Source organism: Sturnira hondurensis, unplaced genomic scaffold (genome assembly GCF_014824575.4).
Source record: "Sturnira hondurensis isolate 20B ecotype Veracruz unplaced genomic scaffold, ASM1482457v3 Scaffold0013381, whole genome shotgun sequence".
NCBI classification, from domain to species: Eukaryota; Metazoa; Chordata; class Mammalia; order Chiroptera; family Phyllostomidae; genus Sturnira; species Sturnira hondurensis.
In genome coordinates, this window is record NW_028086012.1 from 2,198,526 (window position 1) to 2,225,218 (window position 26,693).

The 26,693-nt window shown below is 51.0% G+C and overlaps 1 protein-coding gene across 1 annotated transcript in view; it reads left to right on the forward strand.

Annotated features, from left to right (window-relative positions):
* Positions 1–26,693, forward strand: part of CSMD2 (CUB and Sushi multiple domains 2) — a 268,001-nt gene that overhangs the window by 238,148 nt on the left and 3,160 nt on the right. Inside the window, exons 51-64 of the mRNA XM_037061417.1 lie at positions 4,126–4,308; positions 7,872–8,048; positions 9,178–9,357; positions 9,752–9,925; positions 13,171–13,344; positions 13,573–13,646; positions 14,343–14,454; positions 15,036–15,215; positions 19,526–19,591; positions 20,735–20,896; positions 22,599–22,711; positions 24,503–24,590; positions 26,103–26,241; positions 26,447–26,662. Of these exons, the coding sequence (XP_036917312.1) occupies positions 4,126–4,308; positions 7,872–8,048; positions 9,178–9,357; positions 9,752–9,925; positions 13,171–13,344; positions 13,573–13,646; positions 14,343–14,454; positions 15,036–15,215; positions 19,526–19,591; positions 20,735–20,896; positions 22,599–22,711; positions 24,503–24,590; positions 26,103–26,241; positions 26,447–26,606 (1,982 nt within the window). The 3' untranslated portion in view covers positions 26,607–26,662. The remainder of the gene's footprint in view (positions 1–4,125; positions 4,309–7,871; positions 8,049–9,177; positions 9,358–9,751; positions 9,926–13,170; positions 13,345–13,572; positions 13,647–14,342; positions 14,455–15,035; positions 15,216–19,525; positions 19,592–20,734; positions 20,897–22,598; positions 22,712–24,502; positions 24,591–26,102; positions 26,242–26,446; positions 26,663–26,693) is intronic.

Sequence of the window (26,693 nt, forward strand, 5' to 3'; positions counted from 1 at the left end):
AAGCAATGCAAGGTGTGGTGTGCACTAGAGAGCAAAATGTAACGCCTCCCTTCCTGAAACCTACAGATGACATCTTTTGCAACAGCCTCTCTTGCCAAGCCTAAGAAATACATAGTCGAGAGTTCCGAGACAAATTTTTGAACCTCATGCTATACAATCTGCATAACAATGAGCTGATGATGTATAATAGAAAGTCCTGAGTCCTTGAGTCCTAATTCCCTGGGCCATCAAGGACATGCAAAGATTTCCAGCACCGGGACATACTTTGGAAAGTTCATCACCTACCTCTGCAGTGCCGTCATCTTGTGGATATACCTCTTCAGTGAAAGAGTTAACTGTTGCCATCTGTCCCCAGTATTCTGTCCCACACTCCCTTATGTCATTGACACAGAAGCTCCAAACACTGCAGTGGGGACCATCCCATCAAATGAGCCCCCAGGACTGGAGAGCTGCGCCCGGGGCCTATTGCGAAACAGTGCCGGCTGCAGCTGAGGCCAGTGTGGGAGTGCAAGGACTCACCATCGGGGCTGCCTCCAAGGGGCGCACAGCTGCCTGTTGCATGAGCTACATCCTGGGAAACTTCAAAAGATAAGGAAACCTGGCCACATGCGATGGGCTCTCTTTTTTCAAATGTTTGACTTGAATATTGAATGAATCCCCCTTCCTTGGTTGGGAGCAGAATGAGGAACGTGGTATTCCCATAGTCTGAGACAAGAATGGAAAAGGATGTCACTCCAAAATTGAGAGGAAGAGACAAAAATGGTACAGGGTGGGGGATACATGACTTAAACGTTTCTTTACTTCAACAAAGTAAATGTGGCCACTCAGACATTGCCATCTGATGCCCACACTTGTGGGTACATGAGGAGGTACATTCCACGGCAAATAGAAATCTGATCTTCTCGTGCAGTCGCCATTTATCCCTTACTTTCACTCTTCCTTCCTCATGCTAACCACGGCCTGTTCTGGTCCAGTGGTATCCTTACACATCTCTGTAGTGTGAGGTGTGTTGACTTCTACAGGCACACAACCTTATGACTTTGTCTCCTATTCTCTACCCTCCTCCACTCCTTGGGTAGCTTTTCATAATACCGGAAGCCAGACAAATGCAGGAATGTAGCAGGATGCAAAGACAGAATGAGATGAGAGGGTCTGAGACATTTAATTCAGAGCCCACTCGTATTGCATAATTTGTGAGCAGGAAATCGTCAGTTGAGGGATCGGGATTCAAGCTGAGCTGTTGAGAAGGTGAAGCTATGCTATGGAGTTTGGACTTCATCCTGTAGGCAATGGGAAGCCAACCGGTAGAGATGTTTCAACAGAAAAGATACAAGAGCCAGATGACGGGTGCTTGTTCCTTGTTAACAGTTGAGGATAGACTTCTGCCAAGATGGAGGCATAGGTGGAAACACTGTGCCTTCTCCCACAACCAAGTTTGGATGCAACAAAAGTTTTGGAGAACTAAGACACACCCAGAGACCAGAAAACCGAATTATACGGAAGTCCGACAGCTACGAACCGTTCAACAGGGACGGTAAGAGAGGCAGAGCCAGCAGCGGAGCAGGGTCGGGAAGGACAGACCTAGGAGCGCAGTCAGCCCAGACCTAGTCGGGGTGCGGGGCAGACTGACCAAGGTCGCACATTCGCGCGCAGTGAGACGGACCACGCAGATCCCAGGGGGCGAACCCAGTGGTGGAGGGCTGACAGCGGTGGCACACTCGTGTGCAGTGGAGCGGGGCGTGTGGCCCTGGTGACGGTGGTGGCTGCGGTGCTGGTGGGGGTCGCGGCGGGGGGCGCCGGAGGGAAGCCATTGTCCCTCTTTGACCCTGCCCCCACATACAACATCACAACCCAGCAACTTAGTTGCCCTGCTCTGGTGAAAACCTAGGGCTCCGTTCCTGCTACTTAACAGGCACGAACAGCCCAAAAGATGGTGCAAGAACTCAAAGTCCCAGAGCCAATAACTCTAAGCGACCGAGAAATTGCCAGCCTCTCAGAAGCACAATTCAGGACACTATTTATCAGGATGCTCACAGAACTGGTAGATTATAGTCACAAATTAGAGGAACATATGAAGGCTAAACTAATTGAAATGAAGGGAGATATCCAGGAAACCAATAGCGATAGAAAGGAAAATGGGACTCAAATCAATGGAATGGACCAGAAGGAAGAACGAAACATCCGACCAGAAAGGAATGAAGAAATGAGAATTTAAAAAAATGAGGAGAGGCTTAGGAACCTCCAGGACATCTTTAAACGTCCCAACATCCAGATTATAGGGGTACCAGAAGGGGGAAAGAAACAGCCACGAGTGGAAAATGTATTTGAACAAATAATAAAGGAGAACTTCCCCAGTCTGGCAAAGGAAATAGACTTCCAGGAAATCCAGGAAGCTCAGAGAGTCCCAAAGAAGTTGGACCCAAGAAGGAACACACCAAGGCACATCATAATTACATTAGCCAAGACTAAAATGAAGGAGAGAATCCTAGAAGCAGCAAGGGATAAGGGGACAGTCACCTACAAAGGAGTACCCATCAGACTGTCAGCGGATTTCTCAAAAGAGACCTTACAGGCAAGAAGGGGCTGGAAAGAAGTATTCCAAGTCATGAAATCCAAAGACCTACAGCCAAGATTGCTTTATCCAGCAAAACTTTCATTTAGAATGGAAGGACAGATAAAGTGCTTCTCAGATAAGGTCAAGTTCAAGGAGTTCATCATCACCAAGCCCTTATTATATGAAATGCTAAAGGGACTTATATAAGAAAAAGAAGATGAAAAATATGAACAGTGAAAGGACAGCAAACACACAGTTATTAACAACCACACCTAAAACAAAAGCAAACCAAGAGGACAGCTAGATCAGGAGTGGAACCATAGAAATGAAGAACACATGGAGGGTTAGAAACAGGGGGGTGGGAGGAGGAGAAGGGGGGAGAAGGCACAGAAAATAGCATAGATGGTAGGTAGAAAATAGATAGGGGGGAGGGCAAGAATAGTGGGGGAAATATAGAATCTAAAGAACTTGAGACACGTGGTTATAAACTAAGGGGGGAGAATGGTGGGGGAGGGAGTGTGCGGGTGGAGGGGAATGAAGGGGGGAATAGAACAACTGTAATGGTATAATCAATAAACTATATTTTTAAAAAAACAATTGAGGATACATGGGAGATGCATTAGAGAGAGAATTTAAGAGGAAGAGACATCAGTAAATGAGTGTATAAAAAATATACATTAACATGATGGAATGCTACACGGCAGAAGAAAAAAAGAAGGAACTCCTACCCTCCGCTACAGCATGGGTGGAACTGGAGAGCATTATACTAAGTGAAATAAGCCAGGTGGTAAAAGACAAATACCATATGGTCTCACCTTTAAGTGGAACCTAATCAATAAAGCAAATAATCAAACATAATAGAACCAAGGACATGGAAATAAAGAACAAACGGACAGTGAGCAGAGTGGAGGGGGTGGGTGGTAATGGGGGCAAAAAGGGGAAGTGTCAAGTCTAGGAACATCTATAAAGGACCTGTGAACAAGGACAATGTGGGGGATGATTGAATGTGGGAGATAGGAGTGAGCAGGACAGGGGAGAGCAATGGGGGGGAAGGGGGACGACTATAATTAAACAACAATAAAAATGTTTTTAAAAGAGGAAGAGACATTCATTAGAAGGCTCTTGTAATGGTTCAGGCAAGAGAATGCTGAGAGTCTGAACTAAGACAGTGGAACAAGGAATTCTGGAACCAGCAGATACGGGTGGAAAATAGGTTGAAGGGAGAAGGAGGGGAGGCGGCCAGCTTGGACCACTGACCTTCCACACTGGTACAGGCCAAGGAGTGAAGGCAGGATCCCGCCAAGAGCCTTCCCTCTGCCCCCTTTCTTCCCTTGCTGTGTGGTCTCCAGGGGTTCACTCATGACCTCAGACCTTTCCGTTCTTTGACCACTGAGTAGTAAGGCAGAAGCCTGCTCAGATAACTTGGGCTGGACACAGTCCATTTTCTACCCCCTCATTCATGGAGCCCACCACCTCCCCTTAACCATGGCCTAATAGCTTTCTCTCCCAGTCCTCCCCTCCTTTTTCTTCCATGCTACAAACAACAGCATGTGTTGGGTTCTGGTCCTTAGGCACCAGCATGGGACTCTGTGGTGACCCTGGGATTCCAGCACACGGCATCCGTTTGGGGGATAGCTTTGCCCCAGGAAGTCTGATGCGCTTCAGCTGCGAAGCTGGCTACGCACTCCGCGGATCCTCAGAGCGGACCTGTCAGGCCGATGGCTCGTGGAGTGGGACGCAGCCTGAGTGTGGAGGTAATGTATGTGACCTTCTGCTTTTCCCCTCTGCCCGCCCTTGCGTTAGATCCCACTGTCGGCACCTACTCTCTCACCCACAGAGGAAACCCACAGCCCCGTTCGGACCCTCGGCCTCGTGGATAGCAGGCACCAACAGATAGTTCACATCCATCCTCACTTGTAATCCAAAGACAAATATTTTCCACCCTCACCTAAGAAGGAAAGAAACCAGAATACACTGAGTTTAGCTCATTTACTCACTTATTTCCCCTATAGTCTCATTCAACAACTACGTGTCGAATACTGTCATGTGTGCTAGGAACACAAGGTGGCCAAGACAGATGCACATTGTCCTCCTAGAGCTTACAATTGAAGGGAAGAGACCATGTGAAACAAGCATGCCAAGTGCCAAAAGAACTAGAAATCCAAACTTTAAAAACCCTCTAAAAGTAATATAAACCCTTAATGTGGTTTCCTGAGGCAGCCCTGGCGGGGCCAATTCTACTTCTCCACAGGCTCCTGCATTTCTGGAAAACCTCGTTCTTAAAACCTCTCCTCCCGGAGTCCAGCCTCCTGCAGCTGCTCCCCCAGCCCCCGTGTCTGTAAAACAGCCCGTACAGCACTCTCCGGGCTCGGAAGCAGTTTAACTGCAGAAAGCAAGGTTGACTGAGACGTGGTTGGAAGAGGAAGGAGACGGTGTGAAATCATCTAGCCAGGGAGGCGTGCGGCTGGAACAGGGAGTTACATGACTGCCAGGGAGCGCCCAGGGCTCACGTGAGCTAGGAGGCCGTTAACTTAAAATGACTGTAGTCAGCATCAGTCTGGGTTTTTCCTTAACGGCATATTGCTACGTAGGTGCAGGTACAGCGTAGGTGAATCATCAGGTGTAGGGGTAGGGTTTTGTTGGGCAACTAAGACGTCAGCGGAAGTGGCAGGGAAGATGAGGGTGTATGCAAAGGGGAGGCTATGACTGATCTTGGCCTCTACGCTGAGTAAGGGGGAGCATGTTTGTGAGCAGAATTAGAGGCAGTGAAAAATCGTAGGATCTATGGATTAGACGTCCAGTGGGACCAAGGAATCACCAGAGAGTGAATCCCAGAGGCAGCAAGCTGAAGAGACAAGAGACAGTGGTTGGAGAACAGGCTGTTCAAGGCCAAGATTCTTCAGAGCACAGGGAGGACTTCTGGCCAAGGTCAGAGGACACCTGCCCAGGACACGAGGCAGATAGAGCCAGCGCCCTCCCACTTGTCTGCCCGGAGTCCTGCCTTTCTGGGGTGCAAAGTTGGCTTTTATGGAATTTTTTAGACATAGTAAGAAAGGCTTGTGGTAGTCAGAGAGTGTATTGTTAAGGGGACAATTTAGCATGTTCTCAAATACTCACTGTGACCCAGGTCCCCTTCCATGCCGTTTAGATCCCAGGATGGTGCTAGTCAGCGTGCCAGGAGTACTCAGGGCACCGGAAGTTAGTGGCTAAGAGGCGGGACGTGACAGTGAACGTCCAGTGAGTGTCCATGCGGCCGTAGCGCCTCTGCACCCTCCTCCCCCTGGCAGGCTTCCACCTGCCCTTCAAGGCCCCCCACACGTTCTTATCTCCCACCCCACACGATGCGCCCTCACTAGTGCTTGTCTTTCCATTAAGTATAGCACTCACTGTGTCACATTTTAATTCACCTCTTTACAGGTAGTTCCTTAAGATACACTGAGCTCCTTGGGGCAGAGGACATAACTTGCTCATGGCCGCGTTCCTGGCCACAGGCAGCACAAACGCTGCTGAATAAGTGGAGGGCAGGGCCTGTCTGGTGTGCTGACTGTGGAGGGATCAGCTCGTAGATCTGACTTTGGGGCCACATAAATGTTGTGTGTACTTACAAAATAAAATTAAATCAAAGGTTAGAAACAAGTAATCTCGAAATATCAAAATCAAAGTGGAAACGGATGCATTTAACTATGTATCAAGTTGGTGAGTTAATAACCCAGAGAATTATTTCACCCAGCTTGAAAAAAATGAAACCTGACTCTGGTGTGTGTATATCTATCCATCCCAGAGACAAAGAGAACTGCAGTGAAATCTTAAAACTGTTTGTAGCAATCATATTGTAAAGGAATAATGTTGGTATTACTATTCTGAAACTATTATATATATAATAACATAATATATATGGATAAAACAAATTAAAATTTTGTATTGTCATTAAGAATCAAAATTTTCAGCACAAAAGAGATATCATATAAAAATTTTTAAGTTAAGGAAAACTCTTAATCCTAAATGTGGATTGGTACTAATCAGTATAAACTCTTAGTGTATTTTCAGTTTGAAAAGTTATTTTCCCAGCTGTGACGACCCTTAAAGTCTAGAATCAATGGGTACCCTTAACGCCAAGACTGTGGTTTCTAAATCCATTCTCCAGTGAAAGCAACCAGAGCTCTTTGGAGAAATGGCAAAATCCAGGACGGGGCCAGGAAATATAAAGACGAACCTGGAACATCTTGTCACTCCAACAAGTGAACCAAAAACAAGTGGGGTCATGAAAAGGCCCCCACTAACCACAGATGGGATAATTGGAGCATCAGTAAGAATAATAGTGGCAGTAGATGGCAACATAGTAAATAAGTTTAAATCCATGAGTTCAAATGACCGTAGGTCACCTTTGGAGTTTGCTAGGGAACCAACTCATTGTCCTGATGCCTAATTTTAAAAAAAATTGTCAAGCATTATCCAGCCTTCTTGCATGAATTCTATTTCAGGGTAAGCAAATATTTGGTGATGGGCATGTTCTTTATTTTCAAATTCTATTGAATACAGAACGACAGGATAGAGTATCGCCATTTTCTATCCCCTGGTAGCATAATGAATCTAGTCAGCCATCATCAATTGCTACTAACACTGTTATGTGAGGAAAATGGGAACTTTATGATGCCAGAAACCATTGATCAGCCTCAACGTCAGGAACAAAGAGACAACCAGATATTCTGTGCCTCCCGATGTGACGCAATAGAAAAGGCACAAAACCCGCCGTGAAGCACCCGCCCCACAACGCGGGCCCCGGCTGCAGGACCAGCAGGGCAGGGGCACGTGTTGAACGATGCCTCGTGGGTGCAGTTAGCAAAATCCAGAGCGTGTGACGTTCCACCAGATGAATGCCCTGGTTTCTGTAATAGATGAATGGTAGGAGAGGAAGCAGTCCTCCCTGGGTTCCAAGAGTCTTGAGGACACACCCACCGACTGTCACATGTGGATCTTATTTGGGTCGGGATTTAAGCAAATCAACTATAAAAGAGAGAAGGAGAGAGAATTGGGGAAAATTAAGCATGGATTGGATATTTGGAGATATTGTGGGATTATTTAAATTTGGGGGTGGGATAGAAAAACAGATAGAGTCCTTATGTTTCAGAAATTAGAAAACAAAAGTCATACAGGTCTCTTCCCTTCCGAGAGTGATGGTCAGACGTGACAGCAGCCTGAGCGGCATCTTGATCCCAGGGTCCTTCTGTAGCACGTGGTCTCCCCTCTGGGCGGTTCTCGGTCCCCGGGTGATGCCTGCCCTTGCTCCGGTGAATAACGTGCTCTTTCGGCTCCCTAGTGATCTCTTGTGGGAACCCCGGGACTCCGAGCAATGCCCGAGTGGTGTTCAGTGATGGCCTGGTTTTCTCCAGCTCCGTGGTCTATGAGTGTCGGGAAGGTTACTACGCCACAGGCCTGCTCAGCCGGCACTGCTCGGTCAACGGCACCTGGACAGGCAGTGACCCGGAGTGCACAGGTGAGAGCCCAGGCCCTCTGGGCTCTGTGCCAAATGGTGGCTGAGAAGGTTGGGCTCCCCCGTGTCCAAGACAAAGGCCGTCCACGGGAGATTGGGGAGGCTGGCTGGAGGGGTGGGACTTGCCCCTGAATGAGAGTCACAGAAACTGAGCTAAGTGCTATTTTTTATGTGCATTATGTCATCCGATACCACAGCCCTATGAAGTAACTACTATTGGCCCCACTTGACAGGAGATTCCTGAGGCTCAGAGAGGTGGAGATAGTGGAGCTGCTCTCTCTCGGGTTCTGGCCAGTTCCTCGGACTTTCTTTGTCTCTTTTAGTACAGACCCCAGTGCTCAGCCTGATCCCTTCGCACTTCAATTCTGCCCCATCCACCATCTGGGTCAGTTCCGCTCTCCCTCACACCCACCCATCCCCACTCCAGCCTGGCTCTCCAGTGCCCTGTGGCCCCACTGCTCCCCTCTCTTGCTTCTCTGAAGAGCAGCCTGGACCCTTTATCTGTGGGACGCAGACAGAGGGGAGTGATGAGATAAAGGAATCTGACAATACTCTCCCTTTCTAAGTCCTAGTCTTTGATTTCAGGCTCCATCTGAAATCCCACATCAAGTTCACTTTTGTTCCGTGGCCAGAGCTCACCAACCCCCCACCCTCACTTGATACCATAACCAGGCCAGAGCATCACTCATGTCATCAGACCCTGCTTCTCGGCCTGGGGGCCTGCAGAGGCCTCCTGGGCAGAATGACAAGGGGTGGACAACTGTGTGTGTGGTTCATGAGCACATCTTAGTCTCCGCAAGCTGCAAACCTCCCTCTCCCTGGGTCCCAGCCTCACGCAGGAGCTGAGCCCTCTGGGCACTTCCTCTCGGAGGGGTGGGCTTTGAATAAGGACAGTCTTCATAGCCCAAGTTTCTGGGGCACATAAGGATGGTGTGGGCAAGAAGAGCAGGCTGCAGGAGGACCCTTGCAGAGAGCTGGGCAGTGCCCACCTGGCAGCCCGTGTGGGGCAGGGCGCTCTTGATCTGACAGTTTTCCCTCCTGAACGTGTGCATGGAGTGATGGGGGTGGCCTCGGAATGCAGGGAGAGGGGGTGTGGGCTTGCAGTGAACGGTGCTGTGTCTCCCTATCCTAGTCATAAACTGTGGTGACCCTGGGATTCCGGCCAGTGGCCTCCGGCTGGGCAATGACTTCAGGTACAACAAAACCGTGACATACCAGTGCGTCCCTGGCTACATAATGGAGTCACACAGGGTGTCCGTGCTGAGCTGCACCAAGGACCGGACGTGGAACGGTACCAAGCCGGTCTGCAAAGGTGAGTCCGAGGGCGGCAGACCTGGACAGGGAGCCAAAGAAAGTACAGAAGTGAGACTTGGGCCTCAGACATCCCCCCGCGAGGGTGACAAGGCGGAACCCTGACACCCTAACAGGGAGTGTGTGGGGTGAGGTCCCTGAACAGCTGCAAGGAGGGGGTCGGAAGGTACCAAGGCAAGGCTTGGGCTTTGAGCATCGGGGAGAGAGAGAGGGGGAGAGAGAGAGAGCCATGCAAAGAGGTGTGGCTTGTCACGCCCGAGAGAGGACGTCTTAAGGAGCGAAAAGAGCAGAGCCTCTCCTGCTCAGCCCAGAGTCCTGCCGGGTGCAGGGCAGCCAGAGGCCGGGCCTGGTTCCCCAGAAGCACCAGCACTCAGCCCGCTGTGGTCTCTCCCCAGCCATCATGTGCAAACCGCCGCAGCTCATCCCCAATGGGAAGCTGGTGGGGTCCGACTTCAAGTGGGGCTCAAGCGTGACGTACGCCTGCCTGGAGGGGTACCAGCTGTCCCTGCCCGCGGTGCTCACCTGCGAGGGCAGCGGATCCTGGACCGGAGAACTGCCTCAGTGTTTCCGTAAGTTGCTCACGGGGTCTTTAGTGCTTCCTGTCTGCCGGCTCCTTCCCCTTCCCTCTGAGCTCTGCTGCTGGAAGTTCTAGGATAGACACGTCACCCCAAACCAGGGAGGACCTTTGTCAGCGTTAAAGAAGGAAGGAAGTTTAAAGGAAGAAAATGAGACTATCTTAACTGAGCCCTGGCTGTGGACTTTGCGTGGAGTCCCAGTGAAAGAAATTAAGCCAGAAATGAGGAGAGGGTTTCGTAACCTGAAAGGTTGTTAACTGAATCGAGTGGTACCCGAAGGTCAGTGGACCTCTGGGGGGTCCACGGCTGGAGACATGCCCGTCTTTGTGGAAAACGCCCCACACAGGAAAGACTCCTGGGAACTCATGATATTCTGGTGGCAGATTGTTTCTGGCCCTGCCGTGTCCCAAAGAGCCCCAGGTCCATTTCAGGGCTCATTTCTTTTTTTTTTTTTTTTAAGATTTTTAAAGGCATTTTTAGAGAGAAGGAAAGTGAGAGAGAGAAAAAGAGAGAGAAATATCAATGTGTGGTTGCCTCTCGTGTGCCCCCAACTGGGGACCTGGCCCACAACCCAGGCATGTGCCCTGACTGGGAATCGAACCATCAACCCTTCGGTTTGCAGGCCAGCACTCAATCCACTGAGCCACACCAGCCAGGGCGCAGGGCTCATTTCTTACCACGTGCCCCAGAGAAGCAGGGCCCAGGTTGCTCATTCTCATCATAGCCCACGAATTGGCTCTGGAAGCCTTACTCAGGGCCTGTGCTTTGGACAAAGGGCAGGACCTATTTTTCCTTCCTACTTCCTTCCTTCCTTCCTTTCCTTCCTATTTGTCTAATGCTGCAAAAACCTATCGACACACAATTAACACTTGTTTGGGTACCGCTGACCAATTGCTTCCACTGGGGAAATCTCAGCAGAGACAAGGACCAGCAGCTCCAAAGTGGACCCAGGAAAGGCAGCATTTGGTGCGTGGTTAGCCCCTCAGACCTTCCCATACCTTCAGGGCAACATGAGGGGCACAGCAAGTCTCAGGGTTGGCCTCGCTTTTCTTCTTGAATTGCTTTTTAGCAAGGAATTACAGTTATCACCGAAAAAATTTGTATGAGAGCTGAAAAGAGAAAGAACGTGACACTCTCCTGGATCCCCAGTCCCCAGAGGCAGCCTCGGCTGTGCCTCCACGTTGGTCCCTCTGCAGCTTTGCATTTACAGCAACAGGAATGCAATTTCCTACCGATGGGCGGGCCGATTCACGGCTTGTGTTCGAGCGGCCAGCCACACCTTTCTCTCTCGGTGCTTACCCTTGTACGCATCACTTTTAATGGCTTCAAGAATTTCCTTGGTGTCGATGCCACAATTTGCCTACACTGGTGATATGTAGACAAATGGGTGACAACTGTGGATTTCTCTAATTTAATCATGTTAGAAGCAGTTCAGTAAGAAATAACCCTGGAAATGGCATCTCTTTACCCTTGTGATGAAGCCCTAGGCAGGCAGGGGTGAGCGTGCTGAGCCAATACACAGGCACACCGTGTGTCTGGTACACGCGGCCGAACTGTGTTCCAGAGTGTCCCAATTGGTACTCCTCCAGCAGTTTACGAGACTGCTTCTTGACTTATCGCCTCATTAACAATGGATTTTCCCAACTTTTTAAAATATTTACCAGACTGAGGAGTTTTAAAAAGATATCTCATTATTTTCATTGGAACCACGTTACTTAGTAGCAAGATCAAGTTGCTCTTTCTTTGTCATCCGTGAGTATTTCTTACCTTTTGAGTTGCCTTTTTCTAGAGACAGTGGCTTCCGATGGACTCGGCCTTTGAGCGACTTCAGATTGGTCGGGTCTAGACTCCCCAGGTTCGGGGCCCAAGCTTCCGTTCTATTTGCAAATTATTATGAACCCCGTGACTCTGTGTACACACACATCATAGCCCAAAGAATGTCCTTCATGCTTGAAGTGATGTCTTGGGGAACTCCGCCTTCCATGGCCCGTTTTTATGGTCCCCTGAAGATCTGAATGAGAGGAGCACACCCCTCACACAGCCCCCCGCGGGGTAAATGCACACCCTTTGCAAAGGCGGTTGCCAGTCTGTCGACTGACCTCAGGAGCCGTGAACACACTCCGACCCGGACAGAGGAGTCCACTCCCAGAGAACTTCCCCTACAAAAGTAACACAAGTGAAAGAAAGGCCATATGTAACTTAGAACAGGGGCCTAGTATAAAAGTTATAATAAACTGTCATTATGGTACAGTCCCTCACTGCAAAATTATGTACCCAGTAAGCGATAAAGATGTCAAAGTGCTTCCCAGATGAGGTAAAACTAGAAGAGTTCATCATCACCAAGCCCTTATTATATGAAATGTTAAAGGGACTTATCTAAGAAAAGAAGATGATCAAAAATATGACCAGTAAAATGACAACAAACACAGCTATCAACAACTGAACCTAAAAAGAAAAAAACTAAAACAACTAGAACAGGAACAGAAACACAGAAATGGAGATCACACGGAGGGTTATCAGCAGGGAGGGGGAGGGAGGAGAAGGGGGGAAAGGTATGGGTAGTAAGAAGCATAAATGGTCAGTACAGAATAGACAGGGGGAAGTTAAGAATAGTTTGGGAAATGGAGAAGCCAGAGAACTTATATGTACGGCCCATGGACAGGAACTAAGCGGAGGGGATGCTACAAGGAAGGGGGTGCAGGGCGGAGGGGAATAAAGGGGAGAAAAAATGGGACAACTGTAATAGCATAATCAATAAAATATACGTTCTTTAAAAAATAATAAGGCTGTCGTACACCTGGGAAATGTGCACAGAATATTGAGTGAGCAAAGCCACGTCACCAACGTTTGGACACTGGTGTCTGCAGCCACACACAAATTTACCTACCACCGAACAAAGACCAGGAGGGAATGAGCATGACAATGAGAAATAGGAAACTGTTCGGGGTTGTGGCTGATAGCTTATTTTATTCTCAATGTTCTAAACTCCCTGTAATGTCCCTCCGTTACTTGGACAATGATTGATAAGCGTTTTGAACATGGAAAGGACAGAAACACGGCAGCAGCGGCGAGGCAGGTGTCATCGCCCACCCCGGGCTGCCCGTGTTTCCAGAGCTCGAGCTAAACCCGGAGGACAGCCGTAGAAAGGACAAAGGCTGGGGTAGGGGTGGGGGCCACGGAATCGCAGGCCGGGGTCTGGAAAGCAACTTGGACCTGCCTTTGTCCCTTCGTCTTCCCAGCGGTGTTCTGCGGGGACCCTGGTGTCCCACCCCGTGGGAGGAGAGAGGACCGAGGCTTCTCCTACAGGTCGTCTGTGTCCTTCTCCTGCCAGCCCCCCCTGGTGCTGGTGGGCTCTCCACGGAGGTTCTGCCAGTCAGACGGGACGTGGAGTGGCACCCAGCCCAGCTGCATAGGTGAGAGGTGGTCCGGGGCAGAGCATCCCAGCTGCGGGCCCAAGATGATGGCTTTCCTTCCCTGTAGTCAGTCAGGGGTGTGACTGGGGGGCAGGGTGGGGAGGACATCAAGAGGCAGGGAAATCAGGAGGTGGCCCCATTTTCTTTTCTACGCCTATTTCCCAGAGTGAGCAGGGGCAATGAAAGCTCCGGTGACCGTGGGGTCTGTTTCTTTGTTTTGCGTTCCAGACCCAACCCTGACGGTGTGCGCAGACCCTGGCATGCCGCAGTTCGGGATACAGAACAGCTCCCAGGGCTACCAGGTAATGAGGTGGGCCGAGATCGGGCCTCCCGGTCTCCCGCCCCTTCCAGCCACTGTCAGCCTCGAAAGGCCAGGGCACCTTCCTCGGAACAGCACTAGTGGAGGATGAGACCTTAGCAGCCAGAGAAAAGCTCTCTGCCTGTTTGCACTGAGCACGGGAGCCCCCTTCATAAACGGCAGGGGGTTCACAGCAGTCCTGAGGGGCTGATGCAAAAGAAAGATCCACATGGAGCTTCGCAAGCACTTCCCAGCAACCCCATGAAGTTGGGGCAGGGCACGTGTGGAAGTGCAGACATGAGTGAGACAGGCAGACCCTGTGTCCTAAAGGTGCCCACACGCAGCGACAGACACAAGGCTCAATCAGGACGGTGGGAGGGAGCAGGGCCGAACGGGAGACGGGTCCCCGCCCCGTGGGCTTGTCCCAGTGGGATGCTGGCTCTGTGGACACAGCTCAGAATGAGCTTCCAGGCAAGGAAGGGATCTGGACAGCCTGGGATGGGGCACTTTGAACAAGAAACTGGAAAGTGGGGGAGGGGGTTCACGGCAGGACTATTGACTGGAGAAGGGGAAGAAGGGCGTTGCGGGCCCTGGCAAGGGTGGGGGTAGGAGTTGAGTCATGGGAAAGTAGCCATCAAGTGACAGGTATGAAGCATCACTGGGTGGAAGGTGACCGTGGGACCTTTTATCCTCGCCACAGGTTGGGAGCACAGTGCTCTTCCGCTGTCAGAAAGGTTACCTGCTCCAGGGCTCCACCACCAGGACCTGCCTCCCCAACCTCACCTGGAGCGGAACCCTGCCCGACTGTGTCCGTGAGTGCAGATGCGCCTGCGCCCCCCACGCAGCGCCCCAACACAGCACCACTGGGCAGCACGTGGCCTCCCCTAGCTGGGGAGCCAGGACACGCACGAATGCTCTGAGTGACAGGGAGGTCACACTTCTCACTGGGACCAACAGTGGTCTCTGTCATCGGTACTCCTTGGGGACTTGCAGAGAACATTTCCACACAAAAGCCTTTCTGATCTTCGAAGGCCATTCGTATGCCTGAACAAAATAAAAAGAAAGAGTTTTCCGGTGGCTGTGAAAACTAACAACTACCAAAGCCAGCCCTCTGGATGAAAGGTTCCAGGTTTTGACCACATGACTCCCGTTCCCTTGGGATAAGTGCCGCAGGCTTGGGTTCCCCCAGGGCTGACAAGCCAGTATCCCCATGGTCTCCATCTTGGTCATTCCTATAGACGTCAGGACTGGGATAGCGGGGAGATTGTGGGCAGGGGATGCTGCACGTGACAGGGGCCCACGGGGGAGAGGAAGGGGCTGTTCCTTCTGGGGATGGGGAATGGCCGAAGACCCTCCCCTCCCCAGGCCCAACAGTGTCTTTCTTTTCGCCCAGCCCACCACTGCCGGCAGCCAGAGACGCCGACCCATGCCAACGTCGGGGCCCTGGACTTGCCCTCCATGGGCTACACGCTCATCTACTCCTGCCAGGAGGGCTTCTCCCTCAAGGGAGGCTCCGAGCACCGCACCTGCAAAGCGGATGGCAGCTGGACCGGCAAACCGCCCATCTGCCTGGGTGAGTGTGCCCCCCCGTGGGCCTCTCCTGGTTGGGAGGCCAGAGGGGACGGCTGAGCCTGAGTGAGGGGAGGGGGGCGGGGGAGAAGGAAGAAACGTTACTTCCAGAAGCTGGATCCTGCCTCTGATTTTGTGGGGTGTTGAGTTTCTAGGAGGTAAAATCAGGACAGTAAAGAGGCTCGTAGTGAGGCCATCCCGAGTTTTGATTTGCTGCCTTCTGCCTGAGCTTTAACACTCTCCCAGGGTTATACTGAGTCACCAGACGGAGAAAGTCTCACTGTTTCAGCAAAGCAGAATAATAATGCACGATGCGTATTATAACCTTGATAAAACAGTACTTACCCACAGGTCCCTTGGGGTTACCAAGAGTTCACAAACTCCCCTCCCCCTTCTCTGAATTTGTCTCTATTTCTTGATCATTATCCCTGTGCATACCTGTGCTAGCATGGAGCATTTGGGGTAAAAGACAGAAACCTTGCCCTAAAGGAGCTCCCATTTAGCCACAGAAGACAAACACATCATCAGATGTAACAGTACCTTCAGGAACATAGAGATGGGCTGGCTGCTGCAGGGAAAGGCACTAATTTGGCCTAAAAGGGGGAGGGGGGAAGTCAGGGAAGGCTTCCTGGAGAAGGTGGTCTGGGTCCAGTCCTAAGAGTCCAGCAAGGAAAAATGCTCAGTTTGGTACTGGAATGGCAGGGAACTCTGTCTTACAGGTGATGAGCCCGCCACATGCCAGGCATTATTCTAAGTACTTCGTGTGCACTAACTCATTTACTCCTCGTGGTCACCCTATGGGGCAGGTTCTAGTCACATCTGCATTTAATATATAAATATAATCTGTAAAGAAACTGAAGCACAGAGAGGCTAAGTAACGTGCCTGAGGTCACCAGCCAGTAAAGGGAAAGAGCCGAGATTCAAACCCTGAAGGTCTGAGTTCAGAATCTGAGCTCTTAAATACTTTGTTGTTCTTCTTCTCAGAGAGAGGCTTCAAGTTCAGAGGCTTTATCAGAGCTACAGTTTAATAACCATCATATGAACTGTTATCAATGTCTTTTATTTATAGAAAGTAACGATTTTTCCATGTATGGTAATAATATAAGGTTTCTCCCTAACTGGTAAGGCTCAGTGGATTGAGTGCCAGTCTGCAAACCAAAGGATTGCCAGTTCAATTCCCAGTCAGGGCACATGCCTGGGTTTGCGGCCAGGTCCCCAGTAGGGGGTGCTGGAGAGGCAACCACACATTGATGTTCCTCTCCCTCTCTTTCTTCCTCCCTTCCCCCCTCTGAAAATAAATAAATAAAATCTTTAAAAAATAACAATACAAGGGTTTGTTTTTAGAGTACATTTATTTAAGCTTTTCATGTGGGAGAATACACATAATGTAAAATTTACCGTTTAACTATGGTTAGGTTGGGAGTTCCTTCCCGATTACATGGTGCTATGCGGGGAGTGAGGTGTACAGCACGAGTGTGTCTCCGCCTTTCCCGCCCACTTCTGTGTGGGTGTTTCCTCAGGCAGCCAGTGTGTGGGAGTCGCCGGCTCCTTTCTCTGGGAGGGAGCTGACCCTCAGTGTGGCCTCTGTTCAGTGTGCCCACGGGAGGAGGGAAACTCAGGAGCCTCCTGTGCTGTCTCTTTGGCCTGGAGTCCCTTCCATTGTTCTTTATGTATCGGGAACATAAGACCCTTATCAGATACACGATTTGTAAAGATTTTCTCCCAGTTCGTGAGTTGTCTTTTTCTTTTCTTTTTTCTTTAATTTAATAGTGCACTCACCTTTATTTCATTTATCACCCAAAATGAAACTAGACCGTCACATTTTAAACTCCACTTTTGTCCTGCGTTAAATTTTTTTTCAGATGTTTTCACAGCCTCACTGAGATATAATTGATGCACATAAACAACACATATTTCATGTACACAATTTTAAGAGTTTTGATCTGTTCACTTTCATGTCGGTGCCCCTTTAAGCACAAAAGTGTTTAATCCTGACGAATTCCAATTGACACACATTTTCTTTGCTGGCTTTGCCTTCGCTGTCATCGCCAAGACACCGTTGCCTGGTCCAAGGTCACAAGGATTTATACGTTTTCTTCTAAGAGTTTTATAGTTTTAGCTCTTACTTTTAGGTCCTTGATTCATTTTGACTTCTTCTTAATTGTGTTTTTGGGGGATCCAAATTCATGTTTTTGCACGTAGCTATTGGGTTGCCCTAGTACGATTCGTTGGAAAGACAGATCTTCCCTCATTGGACAGTCTTGGCGGCCTCAGACCATTGGCCCCTGTGTGCGTGCGTTTACATCCGGTCCCCAACTCTGTCCCGTCCGATTTCTGTGACTGTCTTTATGCCACAGGCCCCCGAGTACTAGAGCTTTGTGAAAAGTTTTAAGTTGGAAAGTACAAGTTTTCCTTTTTGTCCTTCTTTTACGTGATTGTTTTGGCTATTTGGGGCCCCTTTTGTTTCTACGTGAATTTTAGGGTTAGACCCTCAATTTCTGCAAAGCGAACAGCTGGCCTTTTGGTGAGGACGATGCTGGATCCACAGATCGATTCTGGAATCGTTGCCCTCGGCACGATGCGGGGTCTTCCAACCCACGGGTGTGGGACATCTCTTCTTTTCTTTTTTTAAAAATATATTTTATTGATTATGCCATTACAGTTGTCCTATTCCCCCCCTTCATTCCCCTCCACCCTGCACACCCCCTCCCCCACATTCCCCCCCTTTAGTTTATGTCCACGTATCACAAGTTCTTTGGATTCTGTATTTTCCATACTATTCTTACCCTCCCCCTGTCTATTTTCTACCTACTGTCTGTACTACGTTTCTTTAGAGCTCTCGTTTATTTAAAGAGCTGTTTCTGGTTTCAGTGCACAAGCCTTGAAGTTCCTTGTTTACATTTATTTTTAAGCATTTTATTCTTTTTTATGCTATCCTAGGTACTTATATTTAAAAACACCATATGCTGTAAAGGCAGTTAAATCTCAGTGCGACCCCTTACTGTCTAACCTTGGGCAAGGCCCTTCACCTCTCTGCCTCCCAACAAGTTTTTCTTCTATAAAGTGAAGACAGCGCTCTCTACCTCATAGTTTTGAGAGCAAAAGTACATGAAAGTGCGTGAATAAAGAGCCTAGGACAGCACCTGGTACATAGAAGGCTTTCTCCCTCTTCGTTCGTTCCCTTCATCTTACATAGCCTAAGACAATAAAGGTACTGTGTTCAGAAGTTCCGTCTTCGCTGAGTCACTGTGGAAGGTGTCCCTGCAGCTTTCTGGAAGCCTGAACATGAACTGACCTCCAGAACTGGGAGAGTGGTGCTAAAACTCTGTGCCCCCCCCCCCGAGGAGACAGTAGGGGCAGCCTGTCCTCACTGGGTGGCAAGGCAGATTTTTCTGTTGCTCCTCTGCAAAGGAAGGGGAGACACTGACATCTGTTGACCGTGACTTTCCTGGACATAGACTCATTTATCCGGCATAGAACGGTGAGGTACGTTCTGGCAGAAGGAGACGAAGACCCTGGCGAATTGACTAGTCAAGGTTGCGCAGTCACTAAGCAGCACTGCTGGAACCTGAACCTGGACGGCCCGGCTCCGGCCCAAGGCCACGGCCCAAGGCCACGGCCTTGCCTTGGCTGGGGAGCGCTGCTCAGTCTCAACGTCCGCTCCAAGGGAGGAAGCGCTCCACGGAAACCCCTCAGGGCTCCCGAAACCTACCTTTAATAAGAGGAGGGTGCTCCCTCTTGCCAGGTGTCTGGGAGGAGAGAATCCAGGACGGGGCTGTCCAGCCCTGGGTCGGGGCATGCAGAGGATCCATGCGATAGGGTGGGAAAACAGACACCGTGTAGTCCTTTACCTCTCACCGAAGTCTAGCGTGTCCTCTCATTTTGAATGCAGACGAGAACCCGTAGTACTGTGAGCAACACTTAGGACGTTGTCACCAATAGAAATGGCCAATTTTCCTATTATATGACAGCTGTTACTGGTATCATGAAATATTGTGTATGTATGGTAATTACTGGACTTGCTGCTAGATCCTGTCATTCAATACAGTAATAAAGAATTATGTGTAATTACATTCCTTGTTTAATGTAACTCTAACTGATACGGGAGAGTTCCTTCGTAACTCTTCATCTTTTGTCCTTCTGAGGGGGTCCCCACCATCACAGACCATCAAAGAAGCCTACCCCACGCTAAGGGGATAAGTCCAAGCAAGGTCGCTAAGAACGCACTGACCTGTTGTTGGAGAGGTGGACACTGTTTTTCCAACAGAATGTAGGCCAGAGGCTGATCCCGTTTTCTCCCGTTCTCTTTCCCAGCAGAGGTCCGGCCCAGTGGGAGGCCCATCAACACTGCCCGGGAGCCGCCACTCACCCAAGCCTCAGGTGTGTACGGACCAGCTCTCTGGCTCAGGAAACGTGTTGGTCCCTTCACCCAGTTGCCCAGAACCATGCACATGAGCCTCTGAGTATCCAGTAGAAGGGCATGAAAATGATCTATACAGCCAAACGATTTCGCCTCCTGCCTCCTACCTCCCAACCCCAGGCTGACTTCCGGAGGAAGTGGGCCTGAAGGAAGCAAAACTCTCACCCAGAACAAGGAGCCCAGGTTTTCCAAGAGCATGTCCAGAGCCTCGAGCTCCGGCGCCATCGATTCCCACACCCCTCCAGGCACCGGACCCACGGACCCGGCGCTGCCCGGGGAGCTCCCTGGGAATGGGCCCATGTCTAAGGCAGGATTGGTTCTTTCTAAGTGTAATGGCCAGAACTGGACTGGAACTAACTGCAGGTCTGCCTGACCAATGCACAAGTGCTACACACCGTCACATCCTTTTTTGACCCCTGCAGTTTTATTAGTATGTGCATTGTACAGGGTTACCATAAAGTCAGAGCAAATTCGGGTTTGGTCATTGATCAGCTCTGTCCTGAAGCAAATGAGCCTTCCTTCCTGAGCTTCAGTTTACCTTTCCGTAAACAGGGATTATACCACTTGCCTTAGAGAATTATTGTGAGGATGAGTAGCAGGTTCATGTGCCCGACATCGTGTGAAACGCAATCTGCAACATTAGACCATGTAGGCCCTGCAGTAACTCTGATGGGGCAGGTGGACGGCCCCCATTTACAGAACTGCAGGTGAGGAAGTTGAGACTCTTGCACGTGGCCAAACAGTAGATAAGTTAACAGCCATCGTGAGCCCAAGTCCTGTCTGCCACACGATGCTGACGTGCTGGTTTTTTCTCTCTTCCCTTTCCCCATTCTTCATCTTTTCATCCTCCTTCCTCCTCTTTTCTTCTTTCTCTCTCCTTTCTGTTGTAGTCCCCCCTCCCTTTCTGAGCTGTTTTCTCCTTTTTGCTATCCATCTCCTCTCTCTTTCCCTCCATCCACTCACCCTGAGAGCCGAGAGGATCTCGAGACGGCCAGAGCGCTGGAAGAACAACCTCGTGACTGAACCAGGACCGGTCACCCAGGGGCCTCCGCGCTACCAGCACTCATTAAGTCCCTCTCGTGTCTGTTCCTCAATTCCTCTAGTGCCCGGGGATGTTTTTGCCAAGAACTCCCTCTGGAAAGGGGCCTACGAGTACCAGGGGAAGAAGCAGCCGGCCATGCTCAAAGTGACCGGCTTCCAGGCTGTCCACAGCAAGGTCAACGCCACCATGATTGACCACAGCGGCGTGGAGCTGCACTTGGCTGGTGAGGAGCAGGCCACCTCCCTGCAAGCCAGGGGGGACTAGGGGGGACGCCCTTTGCCAAGATGAGTCTACTGTCATTCTGTTGTCCTGTCGTGGGAGGGTCAGACCTCTCTGGTGGGCGGGGGGACAGGATGTGTCCATGCGTCTTTGTTCACATGAAAAAAAAACACCAGGGACCAAAGGGAAATGGCTAGACAACAAATATCAGTGACTTGAATGTAGGCAGGACTCTGAAACCCAAAGAGAAAGGAGACTCATGTCCCTAAAACTGAACCAGAAATGGGGGCTGGGAACCCCAGAAGCCACAGTACAGGCAGTCAATAAGCAAGAGAAAACCGTGTTTCGTCAGCAATCAAGAAAATCAAAGTAAACACAAACCATCACTTTCCACTCTTCCCACTAAAATTTTTTTGAAGATTTTATTTGTTTTTAGAGAGAGGGGAAGGGAGGCAGAAAGAGAGGGAGTGAAACATCAGTGTGAGAGAAACATCACTTGACTCTCTCACACCCCAACCAGGGAGCTGGCCCCTAACTCTGTCGTTGTGCCCTGACCGGGAATTGTACTGGCGACCTTTTGCTTGGCAGGAAGACACCCATCTCACCGAGCCACACCGGTCAGGGCCCCACTAAGATTTTTTTAAGTAACAAACTTCAGTACTGGTCAGGGTCCAATGAGGACACTGGTACAGTGCTGGTCAAGGCAGGAAACAGCAGTTCTGGAAAACAGTTTGGCAGTTTGTATCAAGATCCTTGAAAATGACTGGGCTCATTAATTAAGAATTTTGATTATAAGAAGTAATTATGGATGGAGTCAAACGCTCATGAATAAAGGATGTTCATATTACAGGGCTACTCATACTGCATAAATGCAAATACCTAAAAATAAAGAAATGGATACATTAGTTATAGGATATCTGCTGGATAGAATATGATGTCAGTTTTGGAAGAAATACATCCACCACCATGCATTTAGAATGTGACTCCAAGTTTTTAAAAGAAAAAATGACATTTATAAGAAAGGAAACTAGAAATAATTCCACCAAAATGCTAATGGTGGGCATTTCTCAGTAGTGAGATCAAGAGTGATTTTTTTCCTTCGTGCATCTCTGTATCTTCCAAAATCCCCTCCGTCTTCCATCCTGTAATCAGAGAGCCCAGGTGCCGCAGAAGGAAATGTTTGTAGGCCAGATGAGCAAGTGCGTGAGTGAGGAAATGCACACATTGACACACGGCCCCACACTCACTCACACCCATTCATTCACGCGCACACACAGACACAAGTGAACGTGCACATCCACACTTTTGTCTAAGGGAGCCCTAAACACACCCACGTACTCCCAAACACATTGCTCGTGCATTCCTGTGTGCGCTACATTGTGGGCACACCACGGACTGACACACTCACACATACAAAATCTTATTCACTTTATTCTCACACATGTGTGTGTAAACCAGGTCACAGCCACAGGCCAGCAACCCACTGTGTGTTAACACGGGTGCACCCCTGGCACGTGCCCACAGTCGGCCTTTGCACACTCGCCCAGCACTGCACCTGCCTGCGTGCCGTTGGCTGTGCGTGGGTGTTTGTATCAACCCCTACCCATGCAGTCTTCCTCAGCTGCCCACCCCCACCTACCCACAAATTTGGGTGGTGAAATTTCCCCAGGCCTTTCAAGCGTACCCTCTGAACTTTCTCTTCCCAGGAATTTACAAGAAAGAAGACTTCCATCTCCTACTCCAGGTTTACCAGATTACAGGGCCAGTGGAGATCTTTGTGAATAAGTTCAGAGACGATCACTGGGCCCTCGATGGGCATGTAAGTTCAGCAGGTCTCGCTCAGTCCTTGAACTCCCCGTGCCCTTGGCCCATCCCAATTCCCAGATTAGTGGCGAGGAAGAGGAGGAGAGAAGGCGGAAGCTGCTTGGATCCACATGGATACTTGGAGGAGGTTTTCTGTGGGGCCAGAACTGGGAGCCAGGGAGTCCTCCCCTGCTGGGGTAGTGGGTAAGGAAAAGACACAACGTGCTGGGAGGGTGAGAGCCCAGAGGGTCGGCACGTCTGAGCAGGATGGAGTGCGTTCCAGTGTTACAGCCAAAGGCAAGGATCAGAGGTCAGCAGTGTGCATTTGAACCCAAGCAAGCCAAAGGTCCTGGTGTGGCGGTGGGAGCTGAGAGAAGGTGGTGAGTCCCAGACGACTGCCTCGAACGTGCACTCACATTTGAGGATGCGGATTGTGGCTGATTCGGTGTAGCTCGGAGGCTAAAACAGAGAAGGGACACCACTTCCTTGCGTTCCCTTGAGGGAACCTTCTAGGGCATTCTTGAGATGGAAGCCTGGTCCCCAGGGGCACTCCTGCCCAAACCTTCTAATTCACAGGCAGCGGGGTTGAGCACAGTGTCGCCTGTCACACCCTCAGCTTCCCTGTCTTGGCTTGTTGAGGCCAGAAGAAGAGGAGTGGAGAGGAGGGAGAGGTCCTGGTGCCTGGAGGAGCAGAGAGCTGAGGGGCCAGGGTACACCCCCCCCCCGCCCCGACAAGACCAGCTTTGTGGGGGGGGGGGCTGTGGCTCAAGGGACTGTGCTTTGTGAACGCAGAAGGGGAGGCAAGGGGCCTCTCCAGGGGCGGGCACAGACCCCCTCGCTCCCTGGTGTGCCCGAGCGCATCCTGTGGACCCCCTAGGCAGGCCAGGCCTGGCTGGCTTCCGTAGTGGCAGTCCAGCAGCCTGCCAGGGCAGCAGACTGCCGTGCAGGGGGCCTTGCTGGAGGTGAGAGGACGAGGGACAGTGTTGGGAGGGGAAGCCAGGCATGCAGGCCAAGGTCCAGACGCAAATGGGGCTCCGGAAGGCCCAGAGCAGCTGGCGCTCTGCCTGGGGTGACAGCCAACCATCGGGCCAGCGTGTGTTTGAGGGGACAGGTGAGGAGGTCAGCCCAAGGCCCACCAGACAGAGGGCTCCACCCTGGGGAAAGAGCATGAGCTGGCAGGGACAGCAGGGGCACTGGCGTTCTTGGGCAAGTCCTCGGCCAGCATGGTTGAGTCTCCGAGCCTGTTACACAAGCATCGTGGAGGCAAGTAGCTGAGGGAGCAAGGAGTCATGTCCCCGATCACCACCCACAAAAGAATTACAGCCAGTGGAACTGGGAGGAACTCTGCAAAGTGTGTTCAGTCCGCCAGGTCCACGTTCATGGCGGTTCGGTTTGTTCCGCGGCGCTCTAAAAGGCCGTGTTCCGTAGCAGTGGTAATAGCTAACGCTTCTCCGGGGCCTGTTACACGTTGTAACTGCTTCATCGATACATATTAATTCATTTAATCTTCACAACCACCCTAAGACTTAAGTACTGTTATCATTCTGGTTTCACAAATGAGAAACTGTAGCCCAGAGTAGAGGATTTGACCACTGGGAAACACAAATGTCTCCCTGCCTCCTACAAGCAGTTCAGGGGGGGGGGGGCTGCCCCTCCCCCAGTGGGGGCAGTTAGCTCCGCCCATTCCTGGGTGTGGGCAGAGCTGTAGACAGTGGGTCAGCACAAGGGACAGAAGGGTGAAACCAGTGGGTCTGGCCTGGCTGGCAGGTCTCCCATCTCCTTTTTCTCTCTGCTCCCCACCCCCCAGGTCTCCTCAGAGTCTTCTGGAGGAACCTTCATCTACCAAGGCTCCGTCAAGGGCCATGGCTTTGGGCAGTTCGGCTTTCAAAGACTTGGTAACTAGCATTTGTCCCCTGGAAGCGTGAGCTGACGGGTGTGAAGGAGAATCGTGTGTATTGGGGGGGAGGGTAGGGGCTTAGTGACCATCAGCAGCCTCACATAGGGGTTCTTAACCTTTTCAGATCAGGGATGCCTCTCTGAGATTCTGATAAAAGTCACAGAATGCCTCTCCGGAAATAAGCGCAATGCACAGTACACTCGGCCTTTGCCAGTTTGATGCTCAGCCTTTGAGCTGAGAGGCCCCAGCTCCAGGGAAGTTGAGTCTCAGATACAGCCCCCTCTAGTACCATCTGGCCAGCCCTTGGGCATCGCCCAGACATCCCAAAGCATTGAGACATGGGGTTCTTTATCCACATCGCGCTTTCCTCCCTGCGTGTCCCAGGGGTTGGCACTGCTGTCCTGGACTTGCTGAGTATCCAGGAGGCTTCCCTCCCTTGCTCTCCCATCTTTTTACCCTGCACACTCCACGCCATCAGTGTCCAGCATCCTCACTCCAGAGATTGGCCTTGACCTGGAGCCTCCACATGCCAAGCCTGGAGCTGTAATGTGGGGGAGGAGTCCTGGCTTCTTGGGAGTAGTGCAAGGGGAGACATGAAGCCCTAATGGTGCTGTAGAGCCAGCTCTGGGGCCGCGGGTGCTGACACCACCAGTCTCCAGGGCCCCCTGCTGGCCAAGGCAGTCATTGCGTGTCCTCACAGCTCTGACCGGAAAGTTTCTTGTCTCAAGTAGAAATCTGCCTCTGCGATGTGCCCACTCCAGCCTGCCCCTGCCCCAGAGCGGTTCTTAGCTCTGCCCCGTGAGCTGCATGGAGTAAGACCCTCTCTCTTCCACGCAGCAGCCCTTCAAACACCTGACCCCTCCGCCTACGACTCTGGCTAGACCTCAGCAAACCCGGGTTCTTGCTCTGGCTTCACAGCTGACTCCCTGTCTCCTGAGAAGGGCCCACGCCTCTCGGAGCTTCACCCCCTCGGTTGGGTGGGATACTTAACAGGGGCATAGGTGCCCCACTGTGTTCTTCTGAGCCCCAGACTTGTGGGGGCAGGGGCAGGCGAAGGAGGGGGACCCACCAGAGGCAGAGACTTCAGTGCGCCCTCTCCCACATCCACCAGAGCGGGTCCACGTGCATCCGTGTCATATTTTGGCTTCCTTGTAAGGTTCCGTCTGATAAAAATTTCTATGGCCCAAAGAAGTTTTCAAAACGTTTAAAGGGCTGCACCCTTTTAAGATTTTATTCTACAACATAGTCTCAGGTTATCGAAAAGATTGCCTTCCCCAGCTCTAAACTCTGTCCTCTGCATATGATCTGACCAGCGGCTGTGGGACCCTTCTCCCGGGAAAGGTTTAGGTGTTGGAAGGCAGGCTAGTGGGCTCTGAGCACCCAGGCCTCTTCCAGCCCAGCTGGAGGAGGTGACGGCCCAAGCCGCAGCCGCACTTCCCAATAGTGACCGCTAGGGGCCGCACTCTCTAACTGTGTCTCTCACTTGAGGTTTATGCTTTGGGACTTGCAGACCTCAGGCTGCTGGAGTCAGATCCGGAGTCCATTGGCCGCCACTTTGCTTCCAACAGCAGCTCAGTAGCAGCCGCAATCCTGGTGCCTTTCATCGCCCTCATCATTGCAGGCTTTGTGCTCTATCTCTACAAACACAGGTACAGTGAGAGAACACGGCACGGGGCTGGGAGGGTGACAAGACAGTGCCAGGCCCTACCCCTGACCCAGCCCACCCAGACGTCAGCAGAGCTGTAACCTTCTGAAACTTCCCTCCCCTTCCAGCTGCCAGCCCGTCCCTCTGTCCTACTTACTTTTGGCCCTTGTGTCTCTCCTCTTATGTCTTGATCACTCTCTCATTCTCAGGAGAAGACCCAAAGTTCCATTCAATGGCTATGCTGGCCACGAGAACACAAATGTTCGGGCCACCTTTGAGAACCCCATGTACGACCGCAACATCCAGCCCACGGACATCATGGCCACCGAGGCGGAGTTCACAGTCAGCACGGTGTGCACCGCGGTATAGCCCCCAGGCCTGGCTGCCCCCACCACCGCCACCGAGAGCCCCGCCTCCAGCCACCGGTGAGAGGGGCCTTGGGTGCAGACACATACC